Here is an 18,511-nt window from a genome sequence, read left to right as displayed (position 1 = left end):
ATTTGAGTTCAAAACAAGAAAGGAAACCTCAATGAGCCAAAAGAGAAAGACAAACTTAAGGCCAGAAAATTGAGTGGGAGTTGAAGCTGGAAGGCCCTGGAGAGATCCATGACCAGCTGTTCAGATTAAGAATTAGAATTTAATTTCCCTTCAGGGGCTGGAATTGAGACTAGGGTTTATGATAGAGCCAAGAACTTTAATAAAACCTAAGCTAAGAAATGCTGTGAACAAGAATTAAATAATGCCTGTGAACAGGAGTGAAAACTGTTCACTGACCCAGGTACACAGTCCAGAAGGCAAGTGCTTAGAGCAGACCCTTGGTAGAAGTAGAGTGCCCCAAGAAAAATAAGAACTCCAATTGTGTATTGTGCACAATGTGCGGTCTAACATTGTGCACCATCCTCCCAGCGTAGAAATCTGAACTGAACTACAAATAACAAACTCACCTGGAAGCAGTGCTGTAGCACCCCTGGCAGTAGCAAACCCAAAACCACCCCTACTGGGATTCTCATTCCTGCTAAGGATGAATTCAGCATCTAACTGATTAAGGAACACACTTTCAAAGAATTGAGAATGGGACAAATCAACTAAACTGTTCAAAATAAACAAATTCCATGATTTTGAAGTTATGAAAATGTTGAGGGGGAAGGGTAGTGAAAATAGTGCAGATGACAGATGACAGCTGCTGAGCTGGGGACATGAGCTGACTTGGAGGCTGGAGGCAGCCTCCAAGAGGATGGGGACCAGAGCCATGTGAGAGGACATTAGGTGGAGGAAGGAGGTTGTCCCCCAGCTTCCCATCGGTCACTTTTCTGGGGTCTTCAGTTTGAAACCATCTGGGTCTGAGCCAGGGGAGACTAAATGAGCCTCAAATCATAGACAACGCCAAGAGAACACAGCTTCAACGTCTCATTCAGATGACCATGTCTGAACCAAAGAATATGCCAGACCTGCATCCCCAGATGAGGGGCAGATGTCCTGGTCCACATGAAAATGTCTCCTTCCTAAGAAAGCCTTCCCAAATGCTACCTCTGCCCCTGGAAGTGGTGACAGAGCTTAGAGCCAGCACATCCTAGGCCTGCCATCTTGTGAATTTGACTGTGGGGGTCATCCCTGGGTGAGCAACTATACCAGAGGTCAGACCCCAGACATGTGATCGTAAGTCAGACATGAGTCCAACCACTACCCTTTTGACTAGGAGCACTCTAGGTGGACACTGCCAAATTTTGACACATGAGCAAATAAACTTGAAGCCAGCCACGTGGTGTGCTCACAGAAAGGAAAGAAACTCATTTGGCTTTTGGTGCCCTATTTTATAACCATCCATTAACTGTCCAATTATGTGTGAAAGACTCCCAAATAATCCCAATGGAATGTTTCTTCTGGCAAAATCATTCCATAATTTGGATGTAAAAATTTTCCATCACCTTAACTACCACTTTGTGCTCCTGTACTTTCTATGAATCTGAAATCTGAATCCAAAAATGCCCACAGGGTGGTACTCACTGCTCCTTGGGGACATTTGAAATGGAAAAGGCCCCAGTATTCTATTGCTGAGCCTGGAATAATGCTAAACGGTATGCAATTCCCCTTAAAAAGCACAAGATGAAATTAGAAAGCAATTTAGAGCAGTGGTTGCACCCCTGGCTGCTGGTTAGAATCACCTGAGGAGAACTGCTGCATTAGAGTAATATTGGCCAATACCGCCAAGTAACAGCCACTCTCACTAATTGGTGGTTGGCAACAGCTATTGCACTTTAGAATCTCCTGGGGAGCTTTAAAAAATGCTGATGTTTGGGCTCTACTTTCAGACCAATTAAATCAAGAACATCTGGAGTATGGGGTTGGAGCATGGGTATATTTTAAAGCTCCCCAGGTGATCATAATGTTGAACCAGAGTTAAGAACAACTGCTCTAGTCCAGTGTTTCTCAAACTTCAGTGGGCATGGGAATTTCCTGGAGGGCTTATTAAAACAAAGGTTTCAAATAGGCAAATCTATAGATACTGAAAGTCTGGAGAAATGGAGGTGACTGCTAAGGGGTACGGGTTTCTTTCTGGGATAATGAGAATGTTCCAAAATTTATTGTGATGGTTGCACAACTCTGTGAATATATGTAAAGCCATTGAATATAATTAAAGCCATTGAATTCTAAGTAGGTGGATTGTACGTATGTGAATTATATCTCAACAAAGCTGCTAAAACACACACACGCATTTCTGCCCACCCCACGCCCCAGAGATTCTGACACACCAGGTCTGGAGTGAAGCCCATGAATTTGTCTCTTTAATGAGCTCCCAGGTGATTCTTCAGGTTAATTCTACAGGTCCACAGACCGCACTACTCCAACCCACAGAAAGGCACCTGTGTTTAAACTTTCTAGGGTTTTATGAGCATAATAATGTTTCATTGTTGGGAGCTCTTTTAATGTCAGGAGTTCTTTCTTCTGTTCTTCTGGCCACAGAGGATCAGATGCCACTGATGTTTCCAGGGCTGTCTCCTAGAAATGAGAGCTGGGATTGCAAAGGGAAGACGTGATGTGAAGCCAGATCAAGCCTAGCAGATAAGTTCCATGAAGCCAGGAAATGTCCCCCAGTTCAAATGAGCACTATATGAGGCCCAGAGAGAAGAGAAGAATAGGACACCATTCTTGATTTTGTGTTATGATCTAATGAGGAGGAAATGATAAATACCTACATATGAAAATCCAGATTTACAGAAAAAGGCAAAGCAAGACTTTCCATTTGTTGTACAAAGCGACTCATCCCCAAAGGTCCTTCAGAAAGTTTAAACTGCTGTATGATGTTTTACATGAATGTTTTCCACAGTATTGCAGCAAAGCCAAACTGTACAGATGCAAAATAAACAGAGTGCCAAATTACAAATAACAGAAATTTTTAGCATAACGGCAGTAATGATGGGAGAGTTTGGGACAAGTGCCTTCTATGGGAATGCCAATGCCACTAGCCGTTTTGCTCAGCAAACCAGTCTTGGAACAAGTGCCAATGCCGATACCCTGGACTCCCGCATAACCACCACAGGGACTCAGGATCTCTCCCCATGCACACTCCTAAGCACACCCATCAGTGTTGGTGCCTACTTCCTACTCACGCATGACAAAAACCTCAAAAAAATCTCAACAAAATTCCTAAGCATTGCTTGCCATGCAGTTGCTAGTGTGGCTGTCACTATTGCTGTTGCTAGAAATAAGAGAGAACAAAGGGACCAAATTTTTTTTTAAATACAAGTTGAAATTCTGAAAAATAAGCTTGGGTCACAGGCTTAAGATGTAGCATACAATAGTAAAAAGACTCAGACCTAAATTAATTTGCACAATGAAGTTATTCAATTCCAAGCTTTGTCATCTGCTCAAAAAGGGAGAGACAATGTACATAAACTACATCATAAACCACACAATTCAGTGCCTGGCATATTAGAATAATAAAAATAATAATAGCAGCCTACATTCAGTGTTTATTATTTATTTTGTACATTAATTCATTTAATCCCCATAATACTCTATTACGTGGGTCAGCAAACTTTTCTGTAAAAGCCAGATAGCAAATACTGCTGGGTGCACAGGCCATACAGTCCCAATTCCAACTACTCCTGTAGTTCGAAAGCAGCCATAGGCAATATGTAAACACATGGGCATATCTGTCTTTCAATAAAATTGTATTTATAAAAAACAAGAGGCAGGCCAGAATTGCCTGTGGGCCATAGTTTGCTAAACCTGGCTCTATGAGACAGGTATTATTGTTATCTCCATTTTACAGATGAGAAAACAGAAGCACACAGGGATCAACTGAAGCCCAAGATCCCACATGAAGTCTGATTATGAAGTACACATACGCCACTATTCCATCAAAGCAGCTACAGCTATCACTCACTCCAAATGCAGGTTTTGCTAAATCGAAATACACTGGCCAGACAGTCGGCCAACAGTACCCTCAGAGCTGCCCCAGAGGTTGAAGACCAAACTCAAACCCGTCCTCTTCTTCCCCCTCCCACCCTGATGTCCCTGGCCGGAGTTCTCCCTGCCTCTTCTAAACCCTCCATGTCCTCACTCTCTGTTCCTCCCAAACTGATCCCTTCTATTTACTGTACATTTTCTCCCCAACTCCTTTGGAGACCAGCATCATCACGTCACAGGGCTCAGTTCGCACACGTCAATGCGTCTGTGAACCTGTTGGTTCTCACTAGTGTCCACAGGCTGAGACTCTAGGGGCCTGTGGAGCGGAGGCAGGGAGACGGCAGAGCCAGCACTCACCAGTCCATGGCAGGCACTGAGGGCTGCCGTCCCGACTCTGGTGCCCTGCTGCAGGACCGTGCCCCGGAGATGGCAGCGGGGGGCGGAGGAAGCCATCATCTTCACATGGGAGAGGTTCCCATACCTCTTCTCCACGATGTAGCTATTGGAAAGAAATCCCTGATTGACCGTCAAATTAAAAAACAGGTCCTTCTCCTCATGAGAAATTCTGTAGTACACCCGATCCTCTGAGCCATCCACATCTCTCTTCTTCCTGCTGCTCTTGACGGGAAGGTGCAAGCCATACGACAGGAAATGCCCACTGGCATCTACCTGGACAGGAGCCACCACGTGGTATTCGGGCAGGGCCTTGATAAAATGCTCTGAAAGAAAAGGAGACAGAAGAAAACTGAGCTCCAAGCTGAGTCTATAGCAAGGAAAACCGCTCTCCTTTCGAATTCATATTCTAGCTTTTTTGACTGCAAAATCCTATTAACTTGAAGTTTAGAGATCCTTTCCACCATACAAATACTGTCCACATTAAATTCTCGGAACAACTCGAATTTACACTTGCTCCCTTCTTGGTGACATGTAGCAGTCTGAGCTGACACTAAGGTAAAGCTCTGGAGAGCAGATGTTGTATCAGAGGCAAATTTAGATGAGAATTAATTCATGACAAATACTGCATGGAAAGTGGCAAGATCCACATGACGAACAGGAACCTTTCAAGTCTAGAGTTTATTAATACAAGTCACAGAGCTCCACTGTTGATTATTAGGCACTTAAATGCCTCAGGAACTTTCAGTTAAATCAGATTAAAGGGAAAAAAAGAAAACACAGCAAACCCATCGTCTACGCACTGACAAACCTCATACCAACTACAGCATAAGAATGTTCTATACTGTAGCAAAGAGTGTTTAAAGGCACTTGGGTTTTTTTAATGTTTACAAAACACACAAAATAAAATGATAAGGGAACATATAAGCATCTGAGGCATTGGCTCAAAATGTGAAAACTGCCACTTTAAAAATGCAACACGGGAACACTTGTTCCTTCCACACTCAAGAGCACAAACGCCTTTTGACTCACCCAAATTTCAATCCCCAGGGACTACCTCCTTATTTTGATGTGTGAGAATAACGAAGGACCCATCTAGCAGGGAATTAGTCATCACTCTGGATTACAGACTGCTTAAAGAAGACCATTAACTACTTGGTAAGATAAACTAATCTTTTGCTTGAGACAAAAAAAAAGAAAGGAAAAAAAGAAAACATTCTACTTGCCGTCTCCCACCTGTACCCCTTGCACTCTCTCCCTTACTTTACTTTGCTCACGTTACTTCTCCAACTAGAATGTCTTTTGCATTCTATCAAAATCCTTAAAGTCCCAACTCAAATCCTTCCCTTCATTCTCCTAATGTCCCTGGTTAAAGTTCTCTCTCCTTCCCCTGAGCCCTCTTGCCCTTACTTCCTGTACCCCCTAGAATGGCTTTATTTTACATTGCCTTTATTTATTATATATACTATTTATCTTCAAATCCTTTGGAGGCCAGAATCTTGCACATCGCAGGTGGTCAGTTCATATGTGTTGATGTATCAATGAACACATTTATAGCTGGTTAATTAAAAGAACGGGACTCCATGGGGTACCATTACAAAAAAGTTTTTTTCCAGACAACTGTTTCCAAACATACTTTGTGGAATCATTCTTCTCTGCCTTGGATGAAATATGGGGCAGAGCACAGAGTTTTCACTCTCCGGTACTATTAATAATAATAATTAATAATAAACAGTTTTAATGTTTAGGCATAAAAAGCCCAGACCCATCACTTCCAACTGCAGCAGTTAGGCACAACAGACCACACAGCAACACGGACACATCTTAAAAATAATGCTCAATGAAAAATAAGAAACAAAGCAAGTTAATACAGAGCTATTTACATTAACGGAAAATACACATACTCAAAAACAATAATACAAAGTTTGCCAGAACACACGCAACTAAGAAACACATATGGAACACATTAAAATGGTTTTCCACTGGGAGGAAGAAGAGTAGGGAGTGGGAACCAAAAGGCATAAATATACAAAACAAAAAAAGAGTTTTTGCACAAATTATTGATGCTAGTGTGCCATGAACTGAGGCGTATAATTGACTCAGTCCTCTCTACCACCCACTCACTCTCCAAGAAATGTCTGGGCCGATCTAGCATCGGTATCTTCCAAGTACGGGCCTAACTGCAGAGAGAAATGGCAGGCGTGTGAGGTGGACATAGTCAGCTCTTGTAGTACTTCCCTCTTGCTGCTCTTCTCTGCTACTCACATCGATGCCTCTGGCTCCTCCAAGGTTGGAGCAAGGAAGGGAGTTAGGGGCAAAAACTTTTATTCAACTGGGCATAGCTGTCATCTGTAAACGGTGCCCTGTGTGAGGTCAACATCCAGATGCTGAGCCCTTTTCTCAAGGGAAGCTCTTTGGGCTTTGGGAGACGTCTGTCCCTTGGGATTGTCCCCCTCCAGGTCCCTCAATGTGGGCAATTCCTCCCCCAATAGCCACCCTCAGCCTTTCTTCCCTTTACCCCCTTATTGAGGCCACCTCACCCTGCAGGGCATCCTCTTTAGCATCCCTTCAAGATGATCCACATCTGGTTCCTTTCCATGGGGTCCAAATCTGGCTCACAGGAAACAACCATGAGCCCCGTCCTGTTCCCCAATGTCAAGGAAATCAGGCTACTCCTGGCAGCATAATGCTGTTGGTTGGCTCTATCACCAAATGCCATTCTAGCCAATCTTTTGCCTGTCAGTATTTTAAGGCTGAAATGCTAGTTGATACTCCCCAACCCACACCAAACTCTCTGAAATCTCTAAAGGCCCTTCACTTGCCTCGAGTTGCGGGGAGACAATCGGGGAAATGCCCCAGCACCTTAGCGTTTGCTGAAGAAATCTCTCTTCTGTATCTTTCCATTGACCTTTAAGCCTCTCCTCATGTACAAACCAAGAGGGTGAAGGGATTAGAATCACACCATCACCCTGCAAGTTCCACATGCATGGTCTGAAATTTCTCTTTAAATAAGAGTGGGAAATTAACTCCTTTTTTCCCCCTCAGACTTACGGAGAAGTCCCATTTTAATACTCCGTGACATAAGCAAGTCTCTTTGTCTCCATCAAAACAGGAAAAAAAGCATGTTTTCTAACATACTATTTTTCCAGTAAGTCATACTGACCGATTTAAAAGGAACACAAACTAAAAGCAGATAATATGTTTTTAAACACTGAATTCTAAATAAATATACTCTAAATATACTCCTCCAAGTTAAATGATCTACAACCTATTAAACAAGATTGAAAAGAGTTGAAAATGTCTTGTTTATTATATCCACAATACAACCACAATAAATTCAGGTTATTGTGAAATGGAGACCAACAAGTGCAGTTTTAAATCAATCTTACATTTAAAAAAATTTCTCTAAATAATTTATGTAAAGTGATATATCAACATGATGTATTAGTATACTTAATAATTTTAGCCATCATGCAGAAATGTGGAAAACTAGGATCTAATAATAAAGGGGTAATAAATGTATAATAGTGTCTCCACTATCATTGAAACTGTGAGATATATGTATATATACATATGAACAAAGCCTTTGAGATACTGTGTAAAAGAGAAAATTGTCACAGCGGTGAGATATGATTTTTCCTTTTGAAATTTGTATTTCCTATGCTGTTTTTCCCAGTTAAAGATAAGTAGGTATTGAATGTTCCCAACACAAAGAAATGATAAATGTTTGAGATGATGATATGCTAATTACCCTGATCTGATCATTATACATTATATGTATGGACACATCACTATGAACCCCATAAATACGTACAATTATTACGTGTGAATTCCAAAAACAGAATTAAAAATTATTTTAAAAAAAGATAAATAGGGAAAAATGACTGGCTGCAAGAGGGTTTGTGCTGGCTTCTGAGAGGTCTGTAAAGAATACCCGGTAGGGGAGATAGCAAGGGATGTCGATGCTCCACAACATAAGGTGGTGCCATATTACGGCAGGGGCTCCCAATGCCCAGTGCCCTGCTGACCGTGCCCATCACAGCTGGCTGCATCCCAGGGGAAGAATTAACCTTAGAGGAGGCACCCCATGACCGACCCAAGAGGACAGTCACTGGAGAAGGGCGGGACAGCCTCAGTGAAGCCTGGGTCCTCTCAGGCAATAGGAAGGCAAAATGAGTTTGGAGTAACAGATCAATCGGAGCATTACAGGAGTTAAGGCTGGAGAAAAAGCAGGCCAGAGGGTAGAGGCAGCCCTAAATGTCAAGCTAGGTACTCCTTCTGCAGGATGCAGCTCCCTGAGCTGTCCAGCGAAGAGGAGCGATAACCCCAGATCTAAGTTAGAAGAACTGCAATGGGAAGAGTGCAGAGGAAGTGGACTTGGTGGAGGATTTATTTCAAGTTATTCAGAGAACAATACATCTTTTTCCATAAATGTACTGACTTAAACTATCCTGTATAAGGACTGCCTCTGAAGATACATCTCAAAGATTTAAACATGATTTTTGAATGCATAAAATGAAAGACTAAACCTTGCTTAAGCCCCAGCACCTATTGGCAAAAGAATAAAAGAACAAAGAAAATCAACAGAGTCTGACCCAGTTGCCTTTTGATCTAATGGATTTTTAAGAAAGCCAAACTAAGTTGGCTGTGTAATAACATAATGATAATAATTACAGTAACCATTTAATAAGCTCTTGCTATGAGCCAGGTACCACAAGTCTCTCCTCATTCAATACTCACAACAACCCTGTAATAGAGACCAGTTGTTGGCGCCATTCCATAGATAAGGAAACGGAGTCTAAGAAGTCACTATGCAACATTATACAACGTTACTTGGATTGAAACCCTTGGCTTCCTCTTTCAATATCATGTTCTTAGCCACTGCACTTCATGTCCATAAGAAAGAGCAATTGCCCTTGGAAAAGAGTTATAGGTTATAACATTGTCCCTAGGGATGATGATCTGACCAGAAAAGAACTGCTTGACTTCTTTATGCCTCAGTTTGCTCAGCAATAAATGGAGATAATAATTGTCTCTTTATCAGTCAGAGTAAAGGGGACAGTATCCGTTTTTCCTCCTGATTTGATTGCAAAGGAGGCAGCTAAGCCAAGGCAGACCTCAGGTGTGGTTGGAAACAGGAGGTCACTTACAGAGTGTGGTTTATGTGGGCGGCTCAACCGCAGCCACCTCATCTAGACAGTGGGCATAATAATAATAGTATCGACCTCCTAGGCTGGTTGTGAGGCTCCAATGTATTAATATATGTAATCTATTTCAAATACTGCTTCACGAATAACATTCATTAGCTAAACACTAGTATTGTTGGTATTAAAGGGAGAAATTTGGCTACCAGGCATCACTGTGGACATAAACATGTGTAACTCCCAAGAGCAGAGAGTCAGAAGAAGCCCACGCTCACCTTGGCTTCCTCTCAGTAGGTATTGAATTTGGCAGATTAGTTAGCTATAATCCTGGCTAACAGAAAGCACAACTCAAAGGGGATATGACAGGGATGGAGAAATGGGTGTTAGGAAATAGCAACAGCTCATAACTTTCACCATTTCTATGGTCAAGTACCACATTAAGAGTATACCAGCTTGGTCTTGTCCAATCCCCACATTTCTCTGGTGAGGTATTATTAATCATGTCCTTTAGCTGAGCCTCCACTCCCATCTCCGTAAAGTGACAATAATTAATGGTGAGGATCTGTGGCAATCTAACCCCAGAGCCCACACTCCCAAGCTCTGCCCTCACTGCTTCTCAAGGGTCTACCACTGAGCGCCAGATGTCAAGGTGCCTTGTCAATATGGCTGGGGGAGTGGCTGAGACACATTGAAATTACATCACAACCTGCACGCGGGTTTGTAGAAATAAATTAACAGCCCCAAATACTTTGATTTGCCTTGTTTAAAATTGGATTTGAAACCCTGGGCCACAAATTTCCACGGTACTTCATAAGAAACTTTGAGGGAGGCCTGTTGGCACAAGTGCTTTTGAAAATACAAAACACCAAGGGATCTTTTACCCTCAGCTTAGAAAGAAAGAGGTAAGAGAATGTTTACCTATCAATTTTTATAAAGTTTAGGTTAAACCTCTAGGTATTTTTTTATGGAACACTTCATAAATTTACACGTCATCCTTGAGCAGGGGCCATGCTAGTCTTCTCCGCATCGTTCCAGTGTATATGCTGCCAAAGCGAGCACAACCTATACTTATTCTTTATATTTATTTCTGTCTTAGAGAACAATTGGATTTCTAAGACTTCTTACTAAAAAAGTAATGAAATTCCTATAATGGAGGGTTTTTTCATAATTATCTTCCATGTGAGATCATTGTAACCTACAACTGTATTTTTATTATAGAATTTACACATGTTGAAATGTTGTGAAGAATTGTGTTGGGCCCCTCGAAGTCGTAAAATATGCCACAGAAAGTTGGATTTGCTCACCAACCCTGCGATAACTAATCTGCAACATAGGATAAAGTGCCTACCCTATTGATTTCACAGAGTTGTCAGGAGCAAAAGAGATCATGGCAATGACCAGTGCCTTGTAAACAGTACAGAGGTAACAAACCCAAAGGGATATTACTGGCTGTAGAAGAGAGGCAGTGTGTTTGTGCAAGAGTAGTATTTCCCATTAAATGTTCTGATACTTGGTTGTGAACCAAGAAATCTTGTGGAAGTCACAGCACATTCTTACATCACGACTGAGCAATGTGGAAAGAATACTGGGCAGAATTAGTCAAATCTGCCTGTTGCTAGGCCCAGAAAACAATTGGATTTATCTCCATATCCTCCTGAGGACTAAAACCTGACTGATGGAGCCCAACCCTTAGAACTAGAAGGTTATTTAGTATCTAAATCTGTCTCCAACTGTAGGACCCTGTGCAATTCCCTTCACCCCACTAGTGAAGTGGCCTTTAGTAGGTGCTCAATAAGTATATGTTGACTAACAAACTGACTCCCAGACCTCCTATTCCTCATGTGTAAAACTAAGAAGGATGGTGAGATGATATCTTAAGTAATTTGCAAGTTTAAATGCACAGAATTTGGGTGCAATTCAAAAATATTGTCAGAAAGGAAATGAAAGTCTAAGGAGATTGGCTAATTGTGAAGCTGTAGACAGTCATTTGGAGGGAAAACCCAGGCCATCCTATTCCCAGATAGCCTTAGAATGTCATTCTCTACTACTTTACCCTCATCCATCCCTCCTTCTCTCCCCCACCTCCCCCAAACCCCCCCACCTTTGGTTCTAAATGGAAGTCTGCTTAGAAACTTCTTCTTTGCACCAAATGTGGATTACTTGTAAATTCACTAGTGAATTGACTAAGATTAGTAAAAACGCTTTTAAAAACTGAAATTATTTTTAAACCTAAATAAAAATGTGTTGCTAATAAGTTTGGAGCACTTTACAACTCTTTTAAAATATTGAACACTCCCAGCACATGGCCCTAAAGGTGCCTAGGGAAAATAACCATATCTCATTTTCCAGAAAGGAAAAAGCAAAGCCCAGTGGTGTCTGCTCCACGCCAAGCTGAATTTCCTTACAAAAATGATGTAGAGCAAGCAGAGCTGAAAACCAACTCAGGATAATGTGTGTCTTTGAACCAAATCATCTCCAAATGCCCTGGGAAGTGCTTGGAGGCTTTGTTTGTGCTGCCCCAGAAGAGAGACTTTTCACAAAGGGACTGTTTTTCAAAGAACAACCAGCGCTGCTATTTTAAACTTGGGGGTGGGAGATTGTATCTGGAACGTTTACACAAGCGAGTGCTGATTGACATCTAACCCCAGTGTTTGCCTGCTCTGGCTTCCAAGTAAAGCAAAGGGAGGGACTTGCTTCTGATAGCTCTTGAAGCCGCAGCAGAGGAGTTCTCCAGCACTATCTGAACTTTGCGACCAGGGCAGAAGACGCTGCCTAGAAATCTTAAACAAGGACAGGCTGTTGATGTTTGTCACCCAAATGGCCTTGGGAATTAAAGGGATATCAGAAAGCTATGGGGGGACACTTCCCAAGACTTGAGCACAGTCAGCAAATACAGGACTTAACGGATGCAAACCCAGTGCTCTGCGAGTGTGTGTGAGTGAGTGTGTGTGTGTGTGTGTGTGTGTGTGTGTGTGTGTGTGTGTGTGTAATCACTATTACTGCAATGGGACAGTGCTGGGTGACTGTAAGAGTCAGGCTACCTGGGCTCAAAACCTTGCTCCACTCTTAGCTAAGCTCACAAACTCTCCCAGGCATCAGCTTCCTCATCTGTACAGCAGGGACTGTACCTGCACCCCATAAGGCTATTGTCAGTGGTCAGACGGGCTGACACACAGAGTGCCACATGGCCATTACTGCTGCCATGCCTGTTTTCCCCCAGAGGCACGACGAACTCCCACCAAACAGGAAAGTGTCTCTGACTCACGTCCAATAAAAAGCAGAGACAAATGTATCTCTCTGCTCAGAGTGCTGGGCTTAAAAGAAAAATCATCATCATCATAATAACAAATTGTCCACCACAAGCCCTCCGATGCTTTCTGTAACATGATGGGTTTCATGCAATTCGGAAAGAGGAGCAGCCAGCTGCGATCGCCGATGCAGGACAGAGAAAAGTGGGCCCCTGTGGAGGTAAATTCCACCCCCCCACCAAGGACTGTTATTTTAAAAACACAACCCTAAATCTTTCCAGGAAACCCAAACACAGCCAAGCCGGCTCAGCAGGGGGGCGGAATCACATTTCCCCTTTCCTGACTAAAAGTTTAAAACTAGAAACACTGCAATGACTGCCAGTGGCCAGTTGGGACTTTTTAAAAAAATCATTTTCCGTGATCAGGGTCTGAAAAATAGAAGGTTCAAGCAGTGCACCATTCAAACAGGAGACAAAAGAGAGAGGGAGAAGGTTACCGGCTGCCTCTTGGGGCTTTCAAAGACTGCAGTGTCATCCCCGTAGAAGAAAGGGAGCGCGAGGTGCCCACCTTTCGCTGAGAATGAAGGAATCGCCGTCTTAACCACTGAAGTCTGAGAAAGCCTCCGCCACCGAGCTTTGCAGAGCCCAGCTGTGCCGGCGGGGGATGGGAAAGGGGAGCAAATTTCCACATGTCTTACTGCCGCGGTTTCAAAAGCAGATAAAGAAAAGCCACTAACCTTGCCTCCTGTCCGGGAAGCGAAGCGGGCCTGGCTGAGGCGGCCCCCCATGGCCAAGCGCCCCAAAGTTAAGGAGCTGAGCCACCACAGAAAGGCTTGCAAGCCAGCTCCTCTGGGCACATGGCATGATTCGGTTGTTGAGGAGAAGAAAAGTCAAAAAAGTTCTAGCCCTCAGCTCCAGAAGTCAAGTCCTCGCCCGCGGCCGAGCAGGGAGGTGCGGGGGGGCATGGTCGGGCGCGGGAAGGAGCGGCCGCGAGTCCCCTCAGCGTTTTTAAGCCGAAGGGGGCTAGACACCTTTCTCCCCTCCCTCCTCCTGAGAGGGGAGCGATTCGGCTGACAGCGTCTGCTTTCGGCGGGTGGGAATGGGTGAGGGCGAGGGCGCAGCCCACCCGGGTCCCCACCCCTCCGCCGCCCGCATCTTCCCCCGGGCCCCCGCCCCCGCGCCGCCCCGCCCCGCCCCGCCGAGCGGCCAAATAGGGGCGACCCGGCCGGGCCTCCCCGCCGGCTCCAGGGGCGGCTGCGAGCCAGAGGCCCCGCCAGCCCCTCAGCCGCTGAACGGCGAGTGCCGCGGTGGGGCAGAGGGGACCCCACTCCCTCCAGCCTCCCCAGCTCAGTGCGGGGGGGCCCCCTTCCCTGCCGTCCTCCTCCAAGTTCCTGAACTTTCCCTGACATTGCTCTCTCAATCGAGAATCCCACTCAGCACCGCTGTGGGATTCTCTCCCAGGGCAGGCTAAGACTTCCATTAGAAAAACGAACAGGCAGTTTTCCTCTATGCCAAGTTGCACAAAGGGAAGTGGTCTGAGACATTCTGCTCGTTTAAGCCTGGACAAGTCCCTTCATCTGTGCAACGAGATGACCAGAACAAATGCTGGTGGGCCCCTCTGAAGATGCAGTGCTCTGTGGGGCTTCCCCAGTTTTATAACCCCATCTTTCCTGGCTCTCTTCCATTCACCAAAAGGAAAGCAGGAGAGTGGAGGAAGAAAGTCAGCCCAAGCAGGTGTTAAGTATTTATCCAGTTTACCTGCACAGGCTGCCCGTGGAGGGGGCATCCACTCATTCAGAGGCCCGAGCTTGTACATCAGTGAGTGAATGCCACACACCAGGGCGCTTGCCAGGCATCCTGAGATTTCACCGGGCTAGTCCAGCCAAGATTTTTCACAAGCCTCCTTCTTCTTCAGGAAGAATTTGGCCATGATACTGAGATTTCCCTGGCTGCCAGCCAACCATATGTGTTCAGCAAAGGTCTGGGATGCCAGCTCACCCAACCTTGCATGGGGGGCACAGGACGGCCAAGTCAACTGCAGTGGCCCAAATGCAAGGGGGTCCTCACAGGCCTGGGATGAGTAGCTTGAAGGACTTCAAAGTAGGATACATAGACACCAAGACTTTTCAAGGGATATGTGTTAGTTTCCTGTTGTTGGTGTTACAAATTACCATACACTTAGTGGCTTACAACAACTCAAATTTATTATCTTCCAGTTCTGGAGATCAGATATCTGAAATGGGTCTCACTGGGCTAAAATCAAGGGGTTAGCATAGCTGTGTTCCCTTCTGTAAGACCAAGGGGAGAATCTGTTTTCTTGCCTTTTCCAGAGACTGCCCCAATTCCTTGGCTCATGGCCCTCTTCCCCCATCTTCAAAGCCAGCAATGGCCACTTGATTCTTTCTCACGTCACATCACTCTCTCTTCTTCCTCCCTTTTCCACTTATAAGGACCCTGCGATTACATTGGGCCTGCTCCAATCATCAAGGGTAATCTCCTTATCAGCTGATTAGCAATTTTAACTCCATCTGCAACCTTAAAGCCCCCTGGCCATGTAACAGCCCCTTTTCCTGTCATATAAGTGGGTCAGGGGGGACAGTAGGCTCACAACCGGAGTCAAAAGAGATTCAGACGTGACAGGCATGATGGCCTGTCAGAAATTTGCAAGGGCGTTGAAAAACCACTTTGGCCTAGGACTCTTTGTTTCTTTCCCTTCCTTCCCCTTCTTTGCTTCCCTCCTCCTCCACCTACTTCTTCTCTTTCCTCTCCTCATACTCCTCCTACTCCTCCTCTTCTTCTTCCTCCTTTTTCTTCCTTTTCTCCTTGTAATAGCAAGCAGGAACTCATTCAAAGGGCGAGATCATTCCTGGCTCCCATTCCCTGGAGAAGAGATTTGTCTCTCAGGCAGGAACCCAAAGAACCCTGGGGTACTGACGAGTTCCACCAACTTTAGCAGTGATCAGGGATAATCCATTGAACATTCTGGCTTCAAACTTTAATCCCTTCAACTCTAATGGCATTCCACTTATTCTCCCCCTCACCTCACTCTCAAGACCATAACCAAAAATATCTATTATGCTTAAGTCAGCCAAGACCAAAATATTAAAATTATAAAATCCCACTAAAGTTTTATATTCTCTGTCAAACCTTTATACTCAGTACCTTGGGTCTTCAACCTAGCAAAGACTTCCGGTCCCTTGCTCTCTCTGCCTTTGGTTTTATGATAATCTATCAGCATTTCTCTGGCCTTACCTCCTTTTCTGCCCAGCCATGATTCATCTCCTTAAACCACCACTTTCAACACCTCATTTCTTCCTCATCAAAATCTAACTTTGTTTTATACCAACTTCTGATTTCCTCTGCTCTTTGTTTCCAGGTGCTATTGAAGAAACTAACATATTTGCACCTAATGGTGCAACCATCAATTTATGTCTCCAACTTCAGCAAGTTCTCAATGTGGCTCAGCACAAATACACATTCTGCGGCTATTCTAACACCAAGAGTGTGTTAGAATACATCCTACTCTTTCCAGAATTTACAAAATACATCCAAAGCTTGGAGTTTCCACAGGTTAAAGAGAAAACTAAATCTTCCTTAACTTTTTGTCTACTCAATGAGAAAAGGTAACAAATTCCCTTGGTGACTGAGGTTGATAGCAATGAAAAGGGCCAATTACCTTTCGTCTCCACTACAGACAGCAGAACTGTGAATCACTGCAGAGTCACCAAACCGTCCCTGAGCTATGCAAACATGCTTCCCTTGAAGAACAACTACAAAACCATGTAAGATCCCAGAGTTAAGTGATAGCTAAGACAGCAAGCTTTTATTGCACCCTGACTATATACTTGGTGCTATGATAACCACTGCATTAGCATTGCTTTATTTAATCTTCATAAAAACCTCATTAGGTATGTACTATTAGTATGCCCATTTTATAGCTGGGGAAGCAGTTGGTGAACGGTTAAATAACTTGCCTAGGATTACAGTGCTATGAGATGGAAAATCAGGATGAAGTAGTAAAGTTCAGAGAAGTTAAGAGACTTAACTAAGCCTCTAAGCAGATTCTAATATAAATCTGTCTTAGTTAAGGCCCCTAGTAATTATCAGAGTGCCTTGTATAGTTGTTTAGTTCATTATGGTTAAGCATTTTCCATGCAAAAATACAAATTGTGACAAAAGATCTAAGATGCTTCACAAAGAGCTCCCTCTGTTTCATTAGCAAATAAGGCATAAAAAATGTTCATACTTTCCTAATAAACCCTTAGAAGCACAAGGGATGGCTGAAGTTCAAGGAAAATTAGCTCAATGCATCTTTCAGAGCTGTCATTAACACTGGAAGGAGAAAACAAACTGACAGGGACTGAAAAAAACCTGACTTGGTCCCAAGAATCACAAATGGATATGCCACAAGAAGAAACTTCATGTCTGTTAATCCTGCCTAAATACCGTAACCACCACCTCATAACAAAAATCATTGCATCGCACATTATAGTTTGTAAGCTGCTTTTCCTAAGCCAGGTCAGAGGGGAGAGGGAAGAAAAGTCTTCCTCTGAGGTTTTCAAGACTAGTTAGATCTTAACTCAGCTTGGCGGATGAAAAGGATTGTCTTCAAAAGTCATATATTTAAATATTGTTGTCAGATGTACTATTTTCTTTCAAACGTTTTTGCAACTCTTGTAAAAAAATGAGGGTAGATATTTTTAACCCTTGAGAGTGTCAAGTCACTTTTTTTCTTACATCCAAGGGTATTAAATGTGTAATTGGATCAATAATCACCACCACCCACTCTGCACATCCCCAATCCCCAGAAAGTTTACTTTCCTGACTCAGCTTGAGGACCCTAGAATCCATTCGTTGCAGATTTTGTAAAGTTATCTGGCTTCGCATTTGAGTAGGTGCCATATTGGACCATTCTTCTGACACTGTAATTAATCAGTTTACTTAAAGAAACAATGTCATGGCAATGCCCTTTTGAAAGCCGGGGCTGAAAAGGCTATGGATCCCTGATTAATGAAATATACTATTGGCTGAAGGAAAACAGCACACCCCCGAAAGAATGCATAGCATTTGGATCAAAATGCTGCAGTTAATTGAGACCAACGTCAGTTTGTAGACAATCTTAAACTGGATCAAAATGAAATGTAACAGAGCTTGGGAGAGTTGGTGGAGGGATGATCCACATAGGAGATCTGCCAGAGGGATCCAAAGTGAGGTGAGAGGGGAACAGGAACAACTTGTTGCAAGCTGTCAGCAATGCACAGAGGGCAGCTATCATGGCACAGTGCATGGTACCAGACCTGAGCAGAGAGAGGAAAGCATCCAACTGAGGGGGGATGTCCAAGTGCAGGATGTTGACATACTGGCAGGGTGAGGAGAGGTGGGGTGATGATGTCAATGATGGTGGTGATTGGTCACATACAAGGCGATTGATCAAATAAGTACACATAGTAAGGATAATAGGAGTCAAGTTTCTCACTGACAGTGAAGAGAAGTACAAATATTAAAAAAGTAGAATGTGCCAGTAACATTGGATTGTACTGAAGGCATTAATATGAGCCCATGTCATTGTTGATGTAAATACAGATGCATGTAGAAATAAAGACATGAATGTGCATAAATTAATATGTGTATGTGTGTGTGCATACATATATTCCCTGGGCCTGTCACTTGAGGATGTTGGAGCAATGACACCCCAAAAGCAATGAGCACACCTGACACCCAGATCTTAGATTCCAAATACCATTCTACTCTAAAAGAAACTAGGGTAGAGACATGGCTGATTCTAGGGCTTGGAAAATAGAAGATGAACCTCAAA

At 43.7% G+C, this 18,511-nt stretch overlaps 1 protein-coding gene across 1 annotated transcript in view; it reads right to left on the bottom strand.

Annotated features, from left to right (window-relative positions):
• ADAMTS12 (ADAM metallopeptidase with thrombospondin type 1 motif, 12) overlaps positions 1-13,851 on the bottom strand; it is a 319,080-nt gene extending 305,229 nt beyond the window's left edge. Inside the window, exons 1-2 of the mRNA XM_012640504.1 lie at positions 13,434-13,851; positions 4,270-4,631 (exon numbers count right to left, since the gene is read on the bottom strand). Of these exons, the coding sequence (XP_012495958.1) occupies positions 4,270-4,631; positions 13,434-13,560 (489 nt within the window). The 5' untranslated portion in view covers positions 13,561-13,851. The remainder of the gene's footprint in view (positions 1-4,269; positions 4,632-13,433) is intronic.
• Between the last annotated feature and the right edge of the window lie 4,660 nt (positions 13,852-18,511).

The sequence above is a fragment of the Propithecus coquereli genome, unplaced genomic scaffold, assembly GCF_000956105.1.
Source record: "Propithecus coquereli isolate 6110/MARCELLA unplaced genomic scaffold, Pcoq_1.0 Scaffold154, whole genome shotgun sequence".
In the NCBI taxonomy this organism is placed as follows: Eukaryota; Metazoa; Chordata; class Mammalia; order Primates; family Indriidae; genus Propithecus; species Propithecus coquereli.
The sequence above is the reverse complement of the archived record's forward strand: the minus strand, read 5'-3'. Positions and strand labels throughout refer to the sequence as shown.